This window comes from Oryzias latipes, chromosome 4, assembly GCF_053564925.1.
Source record: "Oryzias latipes strain Hd-rR chromosome 4, Olatipes_Hd-rR_3.1".
Lineage (NCBI taxonomy): Eukaryota > Metazoa > Chordata > Actinopteri > Beloniformes > Adrianichthyidae > Oryzias > Oryzias latipes.
In genome coordinates this window covers 35,365,710-35,384,140 of record NC_136240.1, presented here as the reverse complement: position 1 = coordinate 35,384,140, position 18,431 = coordinate 35,365,710, and the positions used below count along the sequence as shown (strand labels likewise).

Here is an 18,431-nt window from a genome sequence, read left to right as displayed (position 1 = left end):
CAAACGGACGTTTTTATAAAAAGGATGCAATCTATGCGTCACTACCTAATTTATGATTGGGTGTTCAATAGGTGCCATTTTGTACGTTCAGCCCTAAAACGGTCGAACAAACTCACATAGAGATGCGTGAACGCAAGAGTTTTGAACGTGGAAGCCCGAAATGCTCATGTACGCCGGTTGGCGTGCATTTACGTAGACTTTTAATTGAAAGCGGTCACTTGAACGCGTATTTCTGAGGGTGGTGTGAGACAGATTTTACTGTTACAACAGTAGCTTTTGACACACGAGGTGTACATTTGAATAAACCCCTTTTGTACTTGAGGCTAAGCTTTATTTTTATATTATATATGCGTGCGTTTCTTTTTCAAATCAAAATATTTTTTGGGATCTGTCTTAAGATTTGCAGATTTTAGGCACTGCAATTTTTCCATTTCATTGTGGCAGGGATTTGACGGCACCATGGGGGAGCAAGGAAAGCAGGGAGACAAAGGACCAAAGGTAATTTAGTGAAAATGGACACACACATCGCAAACTGCAAAATGACATAATATGTGTTTGTGCACACTTGATGATCTGTATGTGCTCTGATGCAGGGAGGTCAAGGACCAACTGGTGTCGGAGGAAATCCTGGCCCTCGAGGTGACAAGGTAGACCTTTTACTTTACAAACTTCAGTGATGCGAGTGATAGTCTTCATGAAAGTTCAAAAAAAAAATCAAACTGGAAATGGACTTTAGGATAAAAAGTCTTTGTTGCGTTCAGGGTCGAGAAGGTAGAGAAGGATTTTCTGGACTGCCTGGTCCCATTGTGAGTATGCACATGAATATATGTGAGGTGTGTTTAATATTAGAACTGGATACTGTCTGACAGCAATTTGGTGATGTTTTCTGTTTGCAGGGAGAGAGCGGGAAATCAGGAGAGGCGGGGCTTGAAGGAGAATGTGGTACTAAGGTTTCTGTCTGGCTGCATTGCTTTTTCTATGATGTGTTTCAATACATTTAAGACATAAAACCAAGGATACACAGACACAGATTTAGCTGTGTCTTTGAACATAGTAAGATTTCAAATCATTTTAATGGCTGTTGAGGAGTATACATGCTTAACAGTTTGCTTCATTAAGTTCATTGTGTCTGTGTGGTGTTTGGTCAGGGTTTGGCCGGCCACCCAGGAGTAACAGGATTCAAAGGCTCTAAGGTAAGATCAGATCAAAAATATGACAATTCTTCTAATTAGTACCAGGTAGAACCAATATTCCAGTGCAATATTTGTTTTTATATTTGCTATTAAAAAAAACTATATGGGCTGATTTAAAGTTCCACACCAATCATCTAAAAACCTGTGTCGTTTTCTAGGACATAGTTTCTGCGGAGCGGCTGGAGTTCTTTATATATTTGCCTTTGAGTTGTGGGCAAAACTGTTGGCGTGGTATAAGCCTGCAATGATTTCCCATCATCGTTTGTTGGTAACTCTTTATTTTACAATAGAGTACTTAAAGTGTACTTAAGTGGCATTGACATGGTAATTATAATGTAACTACTGGGTACTTACAGGGTATTTACATGGTACTTTTTATGGAATTTACTGGGTACTCACAGGGTGTTTACATGTTACTTTTTATGGGACTTACTGGGTACTTACATGGTACTTTTATGTGTATATACACTGTACGGGAAGGTAACACGTGAAAGTACCCAGCATTTAGTACTGAAAGTACCATGTAGTTGAGTGGAAATAGGGCTGATTTTCTTTTATAGTCCAGTTTCATTGTACTTAGGGGGTAGTTTCTGAGGTAAATTCATGGTAAATACCATGAAACATACAGCGAGTGCAGACCTAAAGGTCAAGGTACTTTATTTGTACTTACCTTGTTCTTACATGTGGTAAGTACCACGAAAGGCACCTTTGCACAACATGTGAATACCCAGTAAGTATATTATAAATACCCAGTATGTACCACATAAGTATGAACCATATAGTACCACATAAATACACAGTAAGTACCATGTAAGTACTGAGTAGACACAAAAAGTACCATGTAAGTACCCAGTAAGTCCCATAAAAAGTACCATGTAAATACCCTGTGAGTACCCAGTAGTTACAATATAAGTATCATATAAATACCACTTAAGTACACTGTAAGTACTGTATTGTAAAAAGAAAGCGTTAGCCATTTGTTTACACTCTCTCACTAGCTTACAGCCCCTCACACCCCCAACCCAACATTACCTAAAATTCAATATTGGAGCGATTCAGCCGTGCGGTTTAGAGCTAGATGGCAGCTCAAGCGAGGAAAACCAAGACAAATGGATCCAGTCATCTACGAGTGGATGCATCAGAAGGGAGCGGAAGACCTGCATCACTGCTACAAGCTCTTTCCCACGGCATTTTTTCATTTTCTCCTGGTTCACAACGATTGCAGTAAAGAAATACTTAGAAATGCTTTTTTAATCCTAAATTCTGTATGCATGTCCTCCATCATGAGAAAAATGCTACAAGAACATGTGAAAACACCCAAAAACACAGATTTTCCATGGCGTTGGTCTTCGATGCCTATATACATAACTTTATGTATTTGTACTTCATATTAAAATCCCCATATATCACTCATCAGGGACTTCAAGGCAATGTAGGCAGAAGGGGGCAGGAAGGCACTCTGGGAGACCAGGTAAAGCATACTGTACATGTTTACATATAGCTTCATTGCCTTTCTCCTGCTCCCTTTAGGGGGCGACACAGCGAATCCTCCAACCTTCTCCTCTCCACCTTCCTCCCTCACTCCAACTTCCCCCCTGTCCTCCTTCTCTACATCCACAAATTTCCTCTTTGCTTTTCCTCTCCAACCTCAGCCTCCTTTCACCAACATCATCACTGTCCCTCCTCTCAAACCAGCTCATCTCAAACTCCTACCATGAGTGGATGGATTCATTCATGATCCTATCCATCATTGTCATTCACAAAGAGAACCTCTACGACTTCATCTCCACTATCTCCATCTTTAAATCTTGTATCTGCATCAGAGTCTCCAAACCGACAACATGGCTGCTCTGCCTGCAGTTCTTCTACACCTTTCCTTTCGTCAAACCGAAAGCTTCCTCAACCCGTTCCAACCTGCTTGCAGACGCCTCTTCACCTCTTTCTCAAACCCTCTGTCGTTCTGGACTGTTAAGCCCTTGACGTCCTCCACCTTCTTCACACTTGAATTTTTCTTTTTTCACTTTTTGAACTTTATAAGATAAATCTTTTCCGAATGTTCCAGTTCTTGAGACATAAATTATGACATCTATCTGCTGACATGTACCCGACTGAGCTTTGCAGTGCAGACACACTCATTCTGACACACTTGGAAATGAGAACAATAACAGTTTTTAATAGACAATTCATCCAGATGTAATCAGATGTAAGTAGGGCATTGAAAAACATGCAGACACACCATCTTTGATGCTTGTAGTACCCGCTCCTGATTTCAACCAAACATCTGATCATTTACCACCCACTACCGGACAGTTTGTATGTAGATTGTTGTATTTGCTATTTAGGACAACTGTCCAGTCTTCCTACTTGGAAATTTGCAAATATCTGAAAGAAATGAGATCTTAAGGAAATCAGGAGTGGAAGACATCAATAATTCCAGTTTCTTTCTCAGGGATCTATCGGTAAAAACGGACTGAAGGGGGAGCCTGGATTACCAGGATCAAAAGTGAGCTTACCTCCACGATAATTTTTTTTTATGTTTTTATTTATGTGTTTATTTGAATTAGGACAATGCATATTAAACAATGTTTCAGGAGCTGCTTTAACATAAATATGCCAGAGTTATTAGCACAGGAGCTAAATTTCATCCGTTGTCCTAGGGCAGGATAAAAAGTTCAGCAATTACATTTACAACACAATAAAATAGCACAATATTACAGGTAAAAATATTTACAAAGGTTATTACAATAAAAAGCAAGTCTAAAAAGTCCAAGAAAGTCAAAGAAAAACAACAATAACTAATAATGTCTGCAGGACTGGTTTGTTTTCAGCCATTGTTTAAGAGCTGTTTGGAAGGTAGGGTAGTTTTCCCAGTTCCTAATGTGCTGTGGCAGCGTATTCCATAACTGTGTGCCTCTAATTGACACCACTGTTTGGCTGAATTTAGTCCTGCGCCTTTGAACATTACAGTCCCCTCGAGTTAAAGCCCTGGTGCCTATTCCAACATTTTTTTTTTAACTTATAAAATCTAACAAGGGTGGAGGGGCCAGCCCATTCAAAACTTTAAAAATGAGACAGGCATCCATGTACATTTTATAACTTTCAAGATCCATTATGCCATACTTGGTTAGAATGTCACAGTAATGATAACGCAGAGGCTTTTTGTCTAAAACTTTCAGGGTTTTCTTGAACAGAGACTTGAGGGGTTTCAAAGTGCTTTCATGTAGTAAGACAATAAGTTATATGACTAAAGATCAATGAATGAATATAAACCTTTGCAGCCTCAGTAGTTAGAGAAGACCTTATTTGTTTAAAATTTGACAGATTAAATTTAAAAATATTGGATATTTTCTTTACATGATCTTTAAAAGTTAAGTGTGAGTCAAAGATTACGCCAAGATACTTGAATTGTTCTACAACTTCCAATCGCTCCCCATTGACCACTACAGATGGTTGTTCTTCCCTCGTTGGCTGACGTGAAAAAAAACATACATACAGTCTTTTTAGTATTGAGATGTGAGCATGACCTTTGGAGCCACTGAAAGATTGGAACCATGGCTCCAGACAGAACTGCAGCTGCTTCAGCTTTTGTTTTGGCATGAGCATATAGAACTGCATCGTCTGCATATAATTGTATTTTTGTTTTTTTGTATACATCTGGCAGGTTGTTCACATACAAGCTAAATAGAAGTGGCCCCAATACTGAGCCCAATGCCAACCTGATATCGTCAAAGCTCTGTCACAGAAGAATGAGGAAAAAAATACTCTCTTCACAGATTAACATTACTTCATACCATTACTCTGAGCAACTTATTAAAAGAAACGTCTGAGTTACCAAAATTATTGAGTGTGGAGAAGTTTGTAACGAGTAACAAATAATGAAACGATTTCTGCAGGGATATCCTGGAAAACTGGGATCTCCAGGAATCCAAGGGCCTGTAGGAATGAATGTGAGTGACTACTAAAACTTGAATGCATCTACATCACATAAACTTGTAGAAAAATTGGGATGTTAATCGAGCAAAACCTTGAAAATGTGAACATTTCCAGGGAGCATCTGGTGGTAGAGGAATGCAGGGAAGACGAGGAGAGCCAGGAGACAAAGTGAGTTCTCATCATCGCCATATGTTCTCCAACTGTGTCATCTGACTTCAATTTGGGGTCAAGATCCCGCTGAAAACTATCACTGACGTTCTATAGGGGGCTGAAGGTAAACGTGGCATACATGGACTGGAGGGAAATAAAGGCTCAAAGGTATTTGAAGTTTCTTTTTTGTCTGAGAAGATCAAAATGTGACTTTATTTGTCAAACTAATCTAAAATGTCCCTGAAGGGTAAAAGGGGTAAAAGAGGACCAAAAGGAAAACAAGGCTCCCCAGTGAGTAAATCAGCTGTTTTTTCTCAGCCATCATAACTGTTGTAGATTTTCTTTCAGTGCAGTCATGCTCCTGCAATTTGTGCTTTAGGGTGAGATGGGCTCACCTGGACCGAAAGGATACAGAGGACCTCCTGTAAGATGATTGGGACCATTTCTCTGCTCCAAACAGTAAAGCTAAATTACAATGATTTTCAATATTAAAAAACAAAGGTTTTTGCTTCTTTTTTTAATTTGCTTTTGGAAGTGTGGATGATGGTAATGTGTGTCTGCAGTTTTCAACAGCAGCAGTGTTTGTTTGCAGTGGAGGGCCTCGTTGTCAAAAACCACACATTTCTAACAGAGCTTTGAAGACGCCACAACTGTGACCCAATCAGCCAAAAATTAGAAAACCATTTCCGAATTCCCTCAAGACACAAAAAACGGCCTTTTTTTGAGGACGCAAACTCATTTTTGGATTCTGACAGGATCCACACAAGCCTAAAAAAGGCTTTTTGTTTATATTGAGGTAAAGCAGCTACCGGTAACTGTTTCTACAACCTTTCAAACATGGAGGCAAAGATCTTTAAAGAGAAGACAAAGCTTTGGCTGTATGCACGAAAACACAATAAAAAAACAATAAAAAAGGAAACTACCTTGAATCTTTCATGTCCATAAGATAAAAAGATGTTTCAGTGTTTTTCCTTCAAAATGATGCTCAGTGAAGTGGAATCCTGGCTTTATTAGCACGCTGTGAATTAGTAACACACAGCATGAAAGGGTTAAACCGATGCAGCAAAAATGGAGAATTAAAAACTAAAACCTCCCATCTTAAAGCATTATTTGTGTACGTTATGTTTAGTTTTAGCCCATCTAATGCCTCTTTTTCTACAGGGTGTACAGGGTGCTATTGGACCGTGGGGTGAGATTGGGCCAACTGGTCCTCCAGGAGACGGAGGGCCAAGAGGTCCAGCCGGTCCTCCGGGTGTTACAGGCTATCTCGTGAGTAAATATGAATTATCGTTGAATCTCTGCATTTATCATCAGTAGCTCCATAAAAGCTGCATAGAGGGCTTAGGAGCATCATTGTTTCCCAGGAAGATGATCTTGGTTTAGCCCAAACCCCCATATTCAGTTTCTGAAGTTTTCAATGCTTCAGTTCCCTCTTTTTACCACTAGAGGCAGGCTTCAGCGGGAAGAGTTTCTGTTAACAGTCCACCAAAAATAAACTTTATGTTCCTATGGGTGACGTCAGAGATGATCAGTCTTTTAATTGAATCTAGAATTAAGAAAGCTTGTTGGTAAACTGACGACAACAAAAACCCTGTTACCCATGGAAACCCATGGAACCATAAGGAATATGAGTCTTCGCAGGGAAGTCCATCCTCACTGAGCGAGGAACATTCTGAAGGACAGCAGTCACCCTGGTTTCACCTTTTCTATCCGCCGCTTTCTGTCAGACGCTACAGAGCTATACCAACTAGAACAGACCTAGGAACAGTTTTTTCTAAAAGCAGTCTGTTTACTAAATGTCAATTATGCACTACAGCCGCCTGATTCCTGCACATCTCTCTTTTGATCCTTGCACATTAGCTTTTTATTCTATTTATTATTGTATTTTATATATTTATCAATAACACTGCCACATTTACAATGCAGTGTTGGAGTTTGGGGAAATACTGATAAAAAATCTGCAGTGTTTATATATCTTATCAAAAAAAGCCATTGGAATAGTTCATGGTGTGGATTATGGGACACATACGAATGCACTGTTTTTAAAGTCGGGTTTATTGAAATAATGGGAACTATTGAAATTAAAAAACCACACTCATCATGTAAAGCCAGAAATAACTTAAAAAACATACAACATGTGTTCAAGGGCAGAGACAGAAGATTAAGAAATCAGCTGCACTTCAAAAAGCATTCATACTACAATAAAGAAAAACTATTTGTGGATTTATGGAACGGACTGGAAGAAGGTTTAAAAGAAAGAAAAAGTTTACATGCATTCAAAAAAAAACTACAAGATGCCACTGATGGAACTTTATAAGGCAAGAAATGATCAATAAATCCAAAAATGCCACTTCTGCATAGGTGCCATGCAGAATGTAATGTGAATGTTTAACATGTACAAACGTGTAAATAGAAATACGTAGATCATCAGGTGTTGTAAAAAGCGGTGGGATCATATACGATTTCTCTTCAACCCTTTTAAAGCTCACTGTCTTGTTTTATCTGTCTATTTTAAACTGTGATTATTTTCATTTGTGTCCCTGAATCTAATGATGCCCTGTATAATGACAATAAGGCCTTTCTATTCTATTCTATGTACATATTATTATATTATATTATGTCTGTGGTTCAAACTGAACCTCTTTTGAAACGTGTTTTCCATGTTTTCACAATTCAAAAACATGCATGTAGGTCAAACTATCAGAATTAAATACATTTTAAAAGTAGGAGACTTGGAGGTTTTTTATTTGTTTTGGTTTTGCAACTCTCAATATTCAACCCAACAGAAATAAAACAGATTCTTTTCTTAATCTTCCATCGATCTGTGGTCCCTCAATGACGAAAGCAACCACAAAAACCAGATAAATCAGCTGTTGACCCGGAGCAAACCACTCCATGCCGTCATGATTTGGATAAACTTTACTCTACAGACAACCCAGTCTCATCCTAAAATGTGTAGTAGCTACATTTGTCCACATGGAAATACGTGACAGGTTCACAAAAACGGCCCGTAACTTGTGAGACACTTACGTTTCATTTTCCTATTCATTTTCTATTAGCCTTCTCAGGATCACGTGACTTCTGAGGTTTTGCCTGCCGTGAAAAAAAACATGGCGGATGCTCGTTCATTTTTCGGTAGAAAATCCCACAAAACAGGATTTTTTAAGGACTAATCTTTATTCTGACAACATTTCTAGTGAGAAATATACCATTTACTTTCAGAAGGCTTTTATAAAAATGCAGTTTTTAGTTATCTTTTTTCGCTCTGTGAAAACGTTTTTTTAGGGGCTCTAAATTGTGAAAAACAAACGTTTACACCTACGTTAGTCCACAGGGCGAAACGTCTTTATTTTACAACAGTGGTCCCAAGCCACCGGGCCTCGGGACACTTGGCACCGGGCCTCGGGACACTTGGCACCGGTACCGATCCATCCGCGGAACACTTGGCACCGGGCCGCGGGACACTTGGCACCCGGCTGCGGGACACTAGGCACCGGTACCGATCCATCCGCGGGACACTTGGCACCGGGCCACGGGACACTAGGCACCGGTACTGATCCATCCGCGGGACACTTGGCACCGGGCCACGGGACACTAGGCACCGGTACCGATCCATCCGCGGGACACTTGGCACCGGGCCACGGGACACTTGGCACCGGGCCGCGGGACACTTGGCACCGGTACCGATCCATCCGCGGGACACTAGGCACCGGGCCGCGGGACACTAGGCACCGGTACCGATCCATCCGCGGGACACTTGGCACCGGGCCACGGGACACTTGGCACCGGGCCGCGGGACACTTGGCACCGGTACCGATCCATCCGCGGGACACTTGGCACCGGGCCGCAGGACACTAAGCACCGGTACCGATCCATCCGCGGGACACTTGGCACCGGGCCGCGGGACACTTGGCACCGGTACCGATCCATCCGCGGGACACTAGGCACCGGGCCGCGGGACACTAGGCACCGGTACCGATCCATCCGCGGGACACTTGGCACCGGGCCACGGGACACTTGGCACCGGGCCGCGGGACACTTGGCACCGGTACCGATCCATCCGCGGGACACTTGGCACCGGGCCGCAGGACACTAAGCACCGGTACCGATCCATCCGCGGGACACTTGGCACCGGGCCGCGGGACACTAGGCACCGGGCCGTGGACCGGTACCGGGCCGCGGGACACTTGGCACCAGGCGGTCCGCGGAAAATTTTTGCACCGGGACGCACAGAAAGAAAAAATAATTTCCATTTTATTGTTTTATTTTTATTTTGAAATTTATTTTATTTTGAAAAGTGACCGGATAAAGTTGCACATGATTACACAGTGGATTTACGTTCATTATTATTATTGTTATTATTATTACTTAAGAGAAAATACCCCCCCCCCCCCCCGGTCCACGGTAAACGTGCCCCCCACCCCCACCGGTCTGCGGTAAACGTGTCTTGCGTTTTACCGGTCCGCGGTTGGGGACCACTGTTTTACAACACTTGCGCATTCTTTTCTCGTTCATTTCTGTGGGTCACGTGACTGACAGGTTTCCTAGCAGGAGCCAGGACATCGCCTGGGTTTTTGATGTGAATTTATTATTATTGGCTTTATAAACACTTTGTTTTGATGCATTTTCTAGCGAGAATCATACAGTTGTTTTCAACATTATGTAGCTTCCAATTGTATTTGATACCTATATATTTTTTCTACGTACATTCCTTCATATAACTCAACAAAATAGTATCGACGGAACATTTTTATGTTGCTATGGTGGTAGCTACGGACGCTACCGGCGAACCGGAAGGAAGCCACGGTTAATTTGCGGTTATTATTGTGTCAAATTATTATTACTTTTACTCGAAAACAGCTTTTCACAAGAGGAATGCAATTAGATTTCACAAACTCAACTCAACCCACTAAAACGGTACTACCCATAAGTCTTGCGTTCGGAAGTAACTTTTTGTTTTGGGGGAAAACGCTATTTTGATTATTCATACTGACTTTTGATTCGTTTTAATTGCTTTACTGAAATAAACTGACAATCTACGTTTACCACTTGGTTTATGTTTATGATTCCAAGGTTTTTCTTTTATAAATGCTATTTCTTTTATCTGTCTTTGAAATTGTAAAGAATATACGTCTGTATAATTAATAAATGGGGGAAGCTAAAAAGGCAAATGACGACCTGGAAGAACAGTGTGGTTTTTTTTTTTTTTTTTACCTCAAATATACATTCATCTATTTAGGTTGCACAATACAGCTCCATGCATTACATCTTTGCTCTTATTTCATTATACTAAATACCAAAAATGATTTACTATTAAGTATGTATCATTATAACTTGAGGTATGATCATTTGCAATTGCCATAGCTGTGACAATCCAACACAAAAACCTGATATCTGGTTATATGACAAATTTTTTGTATGTTTTTTATTGTAAACTTTTGTTTAGAATTTCACAACAAATGTGTCCTACCTCTATGGTATATCATACATGTGAGCATGTTGAGCAATAAAAAATGTAGATCAAACCCTTTCATTTGAACATTTTTATTAACAACAATTAGAAAGCAGTAACACAAACAACAATAATAATTTAAAAGGTCAATCTGATCAACAGAGGTGCCTTTGGGGTTTATTTTTTGGTGTTCCTTTTTTCCACCCACTGTGGAGACCATGTTTTCCCACTGCAAAAAATACATAAATCAATGAATACATAAAAACAGTTAATGACAACATTACAATAAAAGACAACAAGCTCCAGTGAACTCCAGTTTGTACTTTATGCTACCATGCTCACAGTTATGTTACTGCAAATTCATTTATCATTTTCTAATTTGACTGACACATTTGTATGGTCATATGTATATTATATATTGTTTATGTCCTTGTTTGTTCCCCTGAAAATATGTCCCTGCGACAATTAAGTATCCTTGCCTAATTTGTTAATTAACTCTTTAGTCAGGAACCTTGGGTCAACCCTGGACCCTGTCTCTAGAGTCTCTAGAGCAAATGTGACAAACTCCAGGCCCGCGGGCCAAATGTGGCCTGCCTTGTCATTTTAAGTGGCCCCCAAAAGCATAAAAGTTTTAAATTTCTTAAATAAAAAATAAAAAATTGGTGTGTATTTATTCATATCTAGGGGGAATCTGACTTGAAATATCAGATTGGGCTATATATTAGGACTTAAACACTTTCCATATAACCTAACCTGATAGAATCAAATTTAAAAAGATTTATGCTGGAGTAACAAGCAAACATATGTTTTCTATGCAACTGAAATTGTCATTTTAAAAAGTTATACTAAATACATAATAAGTTATTCCACATTAAGGAGTAGCTAAATTTATTTTTTATTACATTTACTTACATGTATAAATTATATCTGGCCCTTTGAGGACAACCACTTTGCTGATGTGGCCCTCAGTGAAAATGAGTTTGACACCCCTGGTGTAGAGTCTTGTCTCATGTCTCTGGTTCAGTGTTTGTCTTTTAATCATATAAGAACTATTGTCAAATTGAGTCCAACTGTATCAAAATCTAAAAGGGATATGATTTCCCATGCATTAATTTTATCATGCTGTATTATTTGTAACTTAATAGCTACATGTTTAAATAGGAAATCACATGAATGTTTTCAGGTGGTCCAGAGCACTGCTACAAGGCTAATAACTACACTGGCTCCACATCATGCACAGCCTCCTCTTATACAATCTATAAATAAACAAAAAAAAATTATACATACCACATGGAACATGGCTCCCATTCAACAAACTCCATTAATTTCCCCTGATAAAAGTAAATTTAAAAAATGATTTTTTAAACATAGGCCATCATATTATTACACTTAAGAATTGTGATGCCGTAAATTGTATTTCATACATTCATATGAAAGGCAGATGAAAAGTACACATTTCTACTTCAGATAAGAAATAAAAATAACCTTCTGCTTTTTTGTCTTCAAGACCTGCTTCACTGGGTAAAACTGATCTTCTCCCCCATGGCTGCACTCTGAAAATATAAAAAGCACAATATAAAGGTTTCAAAGAAAGTAAACAGTAGGAAAATGTTTGGGAAAACATTTGTATGATGAATTTCCAAATGAAACTTCATGTTGTCTGTGGTTTTGCAAAAGCAAACACTAAATGCTGTAATGTATTTTATACATGGACACATAGTCTGTGACAACTAAATTATAAAAAAATTTTTTTTAAAGCTGTATAGCATCAAATAACTAATTACTATCTCAGTTCACTGTCTTCTTATTGCCTTCTTATTTTGAAGCAGTAATGAAGTCTGGCCAGCTGATTTTCATTGAGACAAATGCTTCTCAAACACTAAACTTTTTTTTGAAACAGTTGAATTTAGAGCTTTGGGAAGCTTTGTTTTCTCCATCACTAATTAGAAGCACTTATAGCATGCACAGCTTCACCATTTAGTTGTGGTTATAAGCTACTACACAGTATTTGTATATGTTCAAAAAAAACAAAGAAATGGCCAGATCACAACAGTTTTTCCTTAGGTCATTTATAACTGTTGCTGAAAATTAAGTCAAAACCTGTAAATCACTTTTTGAGTGATTTTGCAAACATTTCACACAACATACTAACAAATCCTAATGATAACATGACCTTCTTCGCAAAAGTAGATTATGAATGTCACATTTATTTTTTCATGAACAAGTTACATGTAAAAATAATGTCAATTAAATATATGATATTAATATAGATTTGACAGTCAAACTATCAAAAAGTTAAATTAATCTGCTGCAACATAACTGAAAGTATATTTTATATATATATATATATATATATATATATATACACACACATATATATAAAAAAGCTAATGTTCTATTAACAAAAAAGAAATTGCAGCAACATAACTGAAATTATATTTTATGTATATATATAAAATATAATTTTAGATATGTTGCAGCAATTTCTTTTTTGTTCATAGAACATTAGCTTTTTATTTTCTTTTTCTAGTCTTTTTGTTATCACTGTTTGTCAATTTTTTGCTGCTAGCATTTTAAGTATCCTTGTGAGGAACACATAACTCTGTTAAGTCCACATAAAGGTAACCTCAATTTTAAATAGTTGACTAAGGTCATTAAGCATGTCATTTAGAAGATACAATAACATTGTCTATGTTTGTATCTGAAGCTGTTGATAGCAAATAAAAGATAACCCATTTACCTCCAGGTGAATCTTTCTTGTTATCTCTTTTTTTCTTTTTCTTTGCTGGAACACCTGCTAGAAATAAAGAACATTTTCTGTAAATTATATTGTTGATTTCAATTAATATTATGCAAACATTTAAGCCCACAGTTTTTCCAGTGTGATTTAAATAAACAAAAAGAATGCTCTTTTGACACCATTTCAACATCTTACAATATGTTGTGGTTTTAACATGTATTTCAGAAGACTACGTCACCATATTATTAAAATGTTATGAATCTGCATACTGGTTGAAGGCTGGATGGATGGTGCAGTTGAAGGTCGAATGGCTGGTGAGGCTGAAGGCTGGATGGATGGTGCAGTTGAAGGTTGAATGGCTGGTGAGGCTGAAGGCTGGATGGATGGTGCAGTTGAAGGTTGAATGGCTGGTGAGGCTGAAGGCTGGATGGATGGTGCAGTTGAAGGTTGAATGGCTGGTGAGGCTGAAGGCTGGATGGATGGTGCAGTTGAAGGTTGAATGGCTGGTGAGGCTGAAGGCTGGATGGATGGTGCAGTTGAAGGTTGAATGGCTGGTGAGGCTGAAGGCTGGATGGATGGTGCAGTTGAAGGTTGAATGGCTGGTGAGGCTGAAGGCTGGATGGATGGTGCAGTTGAAGGTTGAATGGCTGGTGAGGTTGAAGGCTGGATGACTGGACCAGAGGGCATTTGAAGGCTCGTCCAACCTCAATGGGGAAAATAAATAAAATAATCTAAATGCAGTTGTCTTGTTATGCATATAATTTTTTTGTCTTGAAATACATTTGCTAAATTTAAACATATCACAATTTTACAACTTGTTTTACTTTTTTAGATCAGATATACATTTATTCCAACACATTGGATAGATTTAATGTACTACAATTCCTTCTACAGAATAAAATAATACCGGTACTATAAAAACTAAAGTTAATCAAATCAAAAGTGACAAATAAAGCAGCACAATAACCGTGAAAAATATATCACTATATACTCCAAGTGTTTTAGATTAGTCAAACGTTATTATTTTTTCTACCTCTAGAAATAATGACAAATTTGAATGCACTAATCCTAGGAACAAACTGGGCTGAAATTATAAACATTTTCAGACAGAAATACTTACCATTGATCATTAGCTCATATAGGTCTTTCATGCGGTCCAGACACTGTCCAGCTTGATCGGTTAATTGCCACCTAGGGTGAATGACATGTGTATGCCACGTAGATGTTTTCTTTCCAGGTCTGGCAATAAACACAATGGCTTTTTGTCCCAAAGTATTCAACTTTTCCACCTAAAAAAATTGTTACATCATCAGTAATAACTAAAATTATAAAATACAATTGCAGACATAAAACACGTACCAAAACCGATGCCTCATCCAAAACATGTGTGGTGGTTTTGTTTTTCTTGTGTTTTTGCAACCAAGTCTCCTTTTTGGATTGAAACTTCTCCAGTTTTTTGGCAAGCCTTTGCCTCATTGGCTGGATTGTTTGGCATACTTTACATGTCTTAGTTGCCACACCAATCACAGCTTTGCAGCTGACACAAAGTTTTGTTGTAGATCCTCGTGGCATCTTGACCTGTGAATATATATAAAATATATATAGAAAATATGTTTTGAAAAAAATTAACACTGAAATTGAATTTAAAAAACCCACTTAAGTTCAATAGTATATACTATACATTTGATCGACTAGTCAAACAAACTTACATTTGTGTTCTGGAGTCGAACCACTGGATTTGCATTATTTTCCAGCATAAAAAACATATAAACAAATAAACTTAATGACATGCTGTTTCTATCTAAGGTGTTGAAATTGGGGCACAGCAGAAATTCCATTTAATTGTTTGTTTGTAACCTATTAATTTCGTGGGTGTTTGCTTTCAATAACATAAACCTACAGAGGACCTAGTCTTAACTTTAGTACTTCATATTTTATTCAAAATATTCATTCATGAATTGTAGAATACACTTCTTCATATCAAATTTGATATGACAATAGAAAAAATAAAGTCATTGTTAAATGTGGTCAAGTTTAACTTTATTTAGTACCCCTGTTAAATGGAAAATTAACATGAAGTCTTTTAAGTCAAAATAAACTGCAATTGCTTCACTCTTTTACTATATGTAAATAATAAACAGAAATAGAAATTATCTTCAGATATACATTGACTTTATTTTGTATGTTCCACAATTAGTCAAAATGAAAGATGTTCTATATAATGATTTACTTAAAATGTAAAACTTAAGAGAAGGTGTTTAGATAAATTGTAGTGTTCACATTGAAATTCACAACTAGCTGTAAATTTAAACAACCAAGCACATGTTTGTGGTAGGTTGTTATTGGTTATTGACAATTATATTTTTCACAACTACGTACTACAAAGATCCCAAAAGTACATAGCATTTACATATAGCAGAAACCAGATATTGTGTTGTGGCAGTACTGTCAATCAGCAATCAATGGGCAGTTACTTTGTTTGTAGTAATTATCAGTTATGACATATTACCAAAATGGTGCCAAACCGTTCCACCAGCACTTCAAAAACATTACTACTCCGAAACCGGAAAAACAATTTCTCATTACATTCTTCTCTTTATGTTAGAACTAGTTGTCGTGTCTTACCCTGCTGCCTACGTCTTTGTTTAGGTTCTGACCAACAAAGAAGCACCCTTGCGATCGATATATGAGGTAGTTTCATTAGCTGGCACCGACCGACCCGCGTGCTGCCAGAACCCGGGCCAGATTAGCTAATGTCATTCAACAGTATGACTCCGTCTAGAGATGTATTAATTTTATAAACTAAAATTCTAAATTACAAAAGTAATACACCGTCATTAAAGTTAACTGTCACTGAAAATATTGTTCGTGGGGGGGGGTTAGTTCTGCTTGACTTGTGTCATGCGTGGGTTAGCTGAAATATTAGCTAAGAGGTAAAGCTTGCATGACCAGAAAAAATTATAGATTATTGGTATTTATTTTAAAGTTCAAATAGTTTAGATTTCCCGATGTATGTTCATTTCTTACCGTTTGTAGTCTTGCATCAGCTTCTTGGCAAGCCAGTCCTTTAACTACTCACGCGCAGTCATTGCCGCCCCTCCCCCTCTTCAAAGCAAGCGCACAAGAACAAAGCATAGGCCCCTTTTTATACTTTCATTTGATATAGAATTAAACTTTAGCTTTGAAAACTTTCAGAGCCTGTCACATTAAAATATATAATTTATGAATTTAATACATTGTTTACCTATTAACATCTACATTAATTTACACCTGCGGAAAAAATTTAAATATATTGGAATGGATATGCATATGTGCATCAATGGATATTAAGGGGTTAAACGTTTTCGGTATGATCAAAATTTTATGTGGATGTGAGAGATGAGGTCTTGAGATCAATTCAAATTGCATATTGCCATTTACTCCCAAAAAATAATGTACGTATGTTCAGCTCCTGATACTTAGCTTCAGGTTGGACCCAAGGGGATGGATCATACATCCTATGTGTGATCCATTGTTTTCCAAGAAAAACAGTAACATTGATACTTATATACAGTGAGGTCAATAAGTATTTGATCACCCTGTGATTCAGCAAGTTCTCACAATTTTAAAACATGGAGGTGTCTAAATTTTTCATCATATGTGCATTTCCACAGTGAGAGACAGAATCTGAAGAAACATTCAGAAATCACGTTGTACAATTTCTTTGTAAAAGTCTGTGACAAATACGTTTTTGATCACTTGAGTTAAACAACTTTGATATTTGGTACAGAAGCCGTTGTTAATCAATTACAGAGGTCAAACGGTTCATATATTTCTTCACTAGGTTAATACACACTGCATTAGGGATTTTGGCCCACTCCTCTACAGATCTTCTTTAGATCTGTCGGGGTTCGGGGCTGTCGCTGAGCAACACGGAGTTTCAGCTCCCTCCAAAGATTCTCTATTGGATTTAGGTCTGGAGACTGGCTAGGCCACTTCATTACCTTGATATGCTTCTTACGGAGCCACTCCTTGGTTTTCTTGGCTGTTTGCTTCGGGTCATTGTCATGATGAAAGACCCAGCCACGACCCATCTACAACGCTCTGACAGAGGTTAGGAGGTTTTTGCCCAATATCTCACAACACAGAGCCCTGTTCATCCTCTCCTTAATACAGTGCAGTCGTCCTGTCCCTTATGCAGAAAAACACCCTCAGAGCATGATGCTTCCACCTCCGTGCTTCACTGTAGGTATGGTGTTCTTGGGATGATGCTTCTTCTTTCTCCTCCAAACACACTGAATATATTTGAGACCAAAAAGTGCTATATTGGTCTCAGACCACAAGACTTTCTCCAATGACTCGTCTGGATCATCAAGATGGTCATTGCCAGACCTCAGACGGGCGTTGACATGGGCTGCCTTCAGCAGGGGAACCTTCCGTGCGATACATGATTTTAAACCATGACGTTTCAATGTATTACTTATAGCCTTGGAAACAGTGGTCCCAGCTCTCTTCAGGTCATTGACCAGCTCCTCCCGTGTAATCCTGGGCTGATTCTTCACCTTCCTTCGCATCATCCATACCCCACGAGATGAGATCTTGCGAGGGGCCCCAGTCCGAGGGACATTGACAGTCATCATTAGCCTCTTCTATTTTCTGACAATTGCTCCAACAGTTGTCCTTTTCTCACCAAGCTGCTTGGCAATTGCCCTATTTAAAAGCAGAACTGCAAGTCTTTGCTGGTCAGAAATCTCTGATAATTAAGTGCTCAAATACTTATTTGTAACAGTAATATACAAATAAATTGTTTACAAAAATCGTATGCGATTTCTGAATGTTTCTTTAGATTCTGGCTCTCACTGTGGAAATGGAAAAATTTTAGACCCCTCCATGTTTCCTAAGGGGGAGAACTTGCTAAATCACAGGGTGATCAAATACTTATTGACCTCACTGTACATACCTACATATATGTATACACATATAC

General features: G+C 38.3%; 2 protein-coding genes across 13 annotated transcripts in view; one reads left to right on the top strand and one right to left on the bottom strand.

The window, feature by feature from the left end:
• The window catches only part of LOC101167514 (uncharacterized), a 55,187-nt gene that overhangs the window by 17,626 nt on the left and 19,130 nt on the right, over nucleotides 1-18,431 (top strand). For all 9 annotated transcript variants that reach the window (XR_013655668.1, XM_078946382.1, XM_023954591.2 and 6 more), the window contains 13 exons: nucleotides 445-498; nucleotides 594-647; nucleotides 762-806; nucleotides 897-950; nucleotides 1,149-1,193; nucleotides 2,611-2,664; nucleotides 3,643-3,696; nucleotides 5,087-5,140; nucleotides 5,241-5,294; nucleotides 5,391-5,444; nucleotides 5,523-5,567; nucleotides 5,656-5,700; nucleotides 6,438-6,545. Coding sequence is in view for 8 of the 9 variants with exons in the window: in XM_078946382.1 (XP_078802508.1) it covers nucleotides 445-498; nucleotides 594-647; nucleotides 762-806; nucleotides 897-950; nucleotides 1,149-1,193; nucleotides 2,611-2,664; nucleotides 3,643-3,696; nucleotides 5,087-5,140; nucleotides 5,241-5,294; nucleotides 5,391-5,444; nucleotides 5,523-5,567; nucleotides 5,656-5,700; nucleotides 6,438-6,545 (720 nt within the window). In the remaining variant the exon portion in view is untranslated. The remainder of the gene's footprint in view (nucleotides 1-444; nucleotides 499-593; nucleotides 648-761; nucleotides 807-896; nucleotides 951-1,148; nucleotides 1,194-2,610; nucleotides 2,665-3,642; nucleotides 3,697-5,086; nucleotides 5,141-5,240; nucleotides 5,295-5,390; nucleotides 5,445-5,522; nucleotides 5,568-5,655; nucleotides 5,701-6,437; nucleotides 6,546-18,431) is intronic.
• Nucleotides 10,805-16,603, bottom strand: LOC111947401 (uncharacterized). 4 transcript variants are annotated; one of them, XM_078946388.1, is made up of 8 exons: nucleotides 16,496-16,603; nucleotides 14,828-15,046; nucleotides 14,589-14,757; nucleotides 13,738-14,172; nucleotides 13,469-13,525; nucleotides 12,214-12,281; nucleotides 12,016-12,059; nucleotides 10,805-10,957 (listed from the first exon to the last, which is right to left on the bottom strand). In XM_078946388.1, exons 2-8 carry the CDS (start codon nucleotides 15,038-15,040, stop codon nucleotides 10,906-10,908), a joined length of 1,038 nt encoding a protein of 345 aa, XP_078802514.1. In that variant the 5' UTR covers nucleotides 15,041-15,046; nucleotides 16,496-16,603; the 3' UTR covers nucleotides 10,805-10,905. The 4 variants fall into 4 exon arrangements, with proteins under 4 accessions (XP_078802514.1, XP_078802515.1, XP_078802512.1 ...); XM_078946389.1 differs by lacking the exon at nucleotides 16,496-16,603 and adding an exon at nucleotides 16,094-16,205; XM_078946386.1 differs by lacking the exon at nucleotides 16,496-16,603 and adding an exon at nucleotides 15,178-16,194.

Excerpts from the sequence above, each read along its gene's own strand:
- LOC111947401 (XM_078946386.1), bottom strand. The coding sequence starts at position 15,306 with ATGGAATTTCTGCTGTGCCCCAATTTCAACACCTTAGATAGAAACAGC. Across the intron at positions 12,060-12,213 it reads TGAAGACAAAAAAGCAGAAG|GGGAAATTAATGGAGTTTGT; the intron begins GTTATTTTTATT and ends TACTTTTATCAG. Across the intron at positions 10,958-12,015 it reads TGGGAGCCATGTTCCATGTG|TGGGAAAACATGGTCTCCAC; the intron begins GTATGTATAATT and ends TATTTTTTGCAG.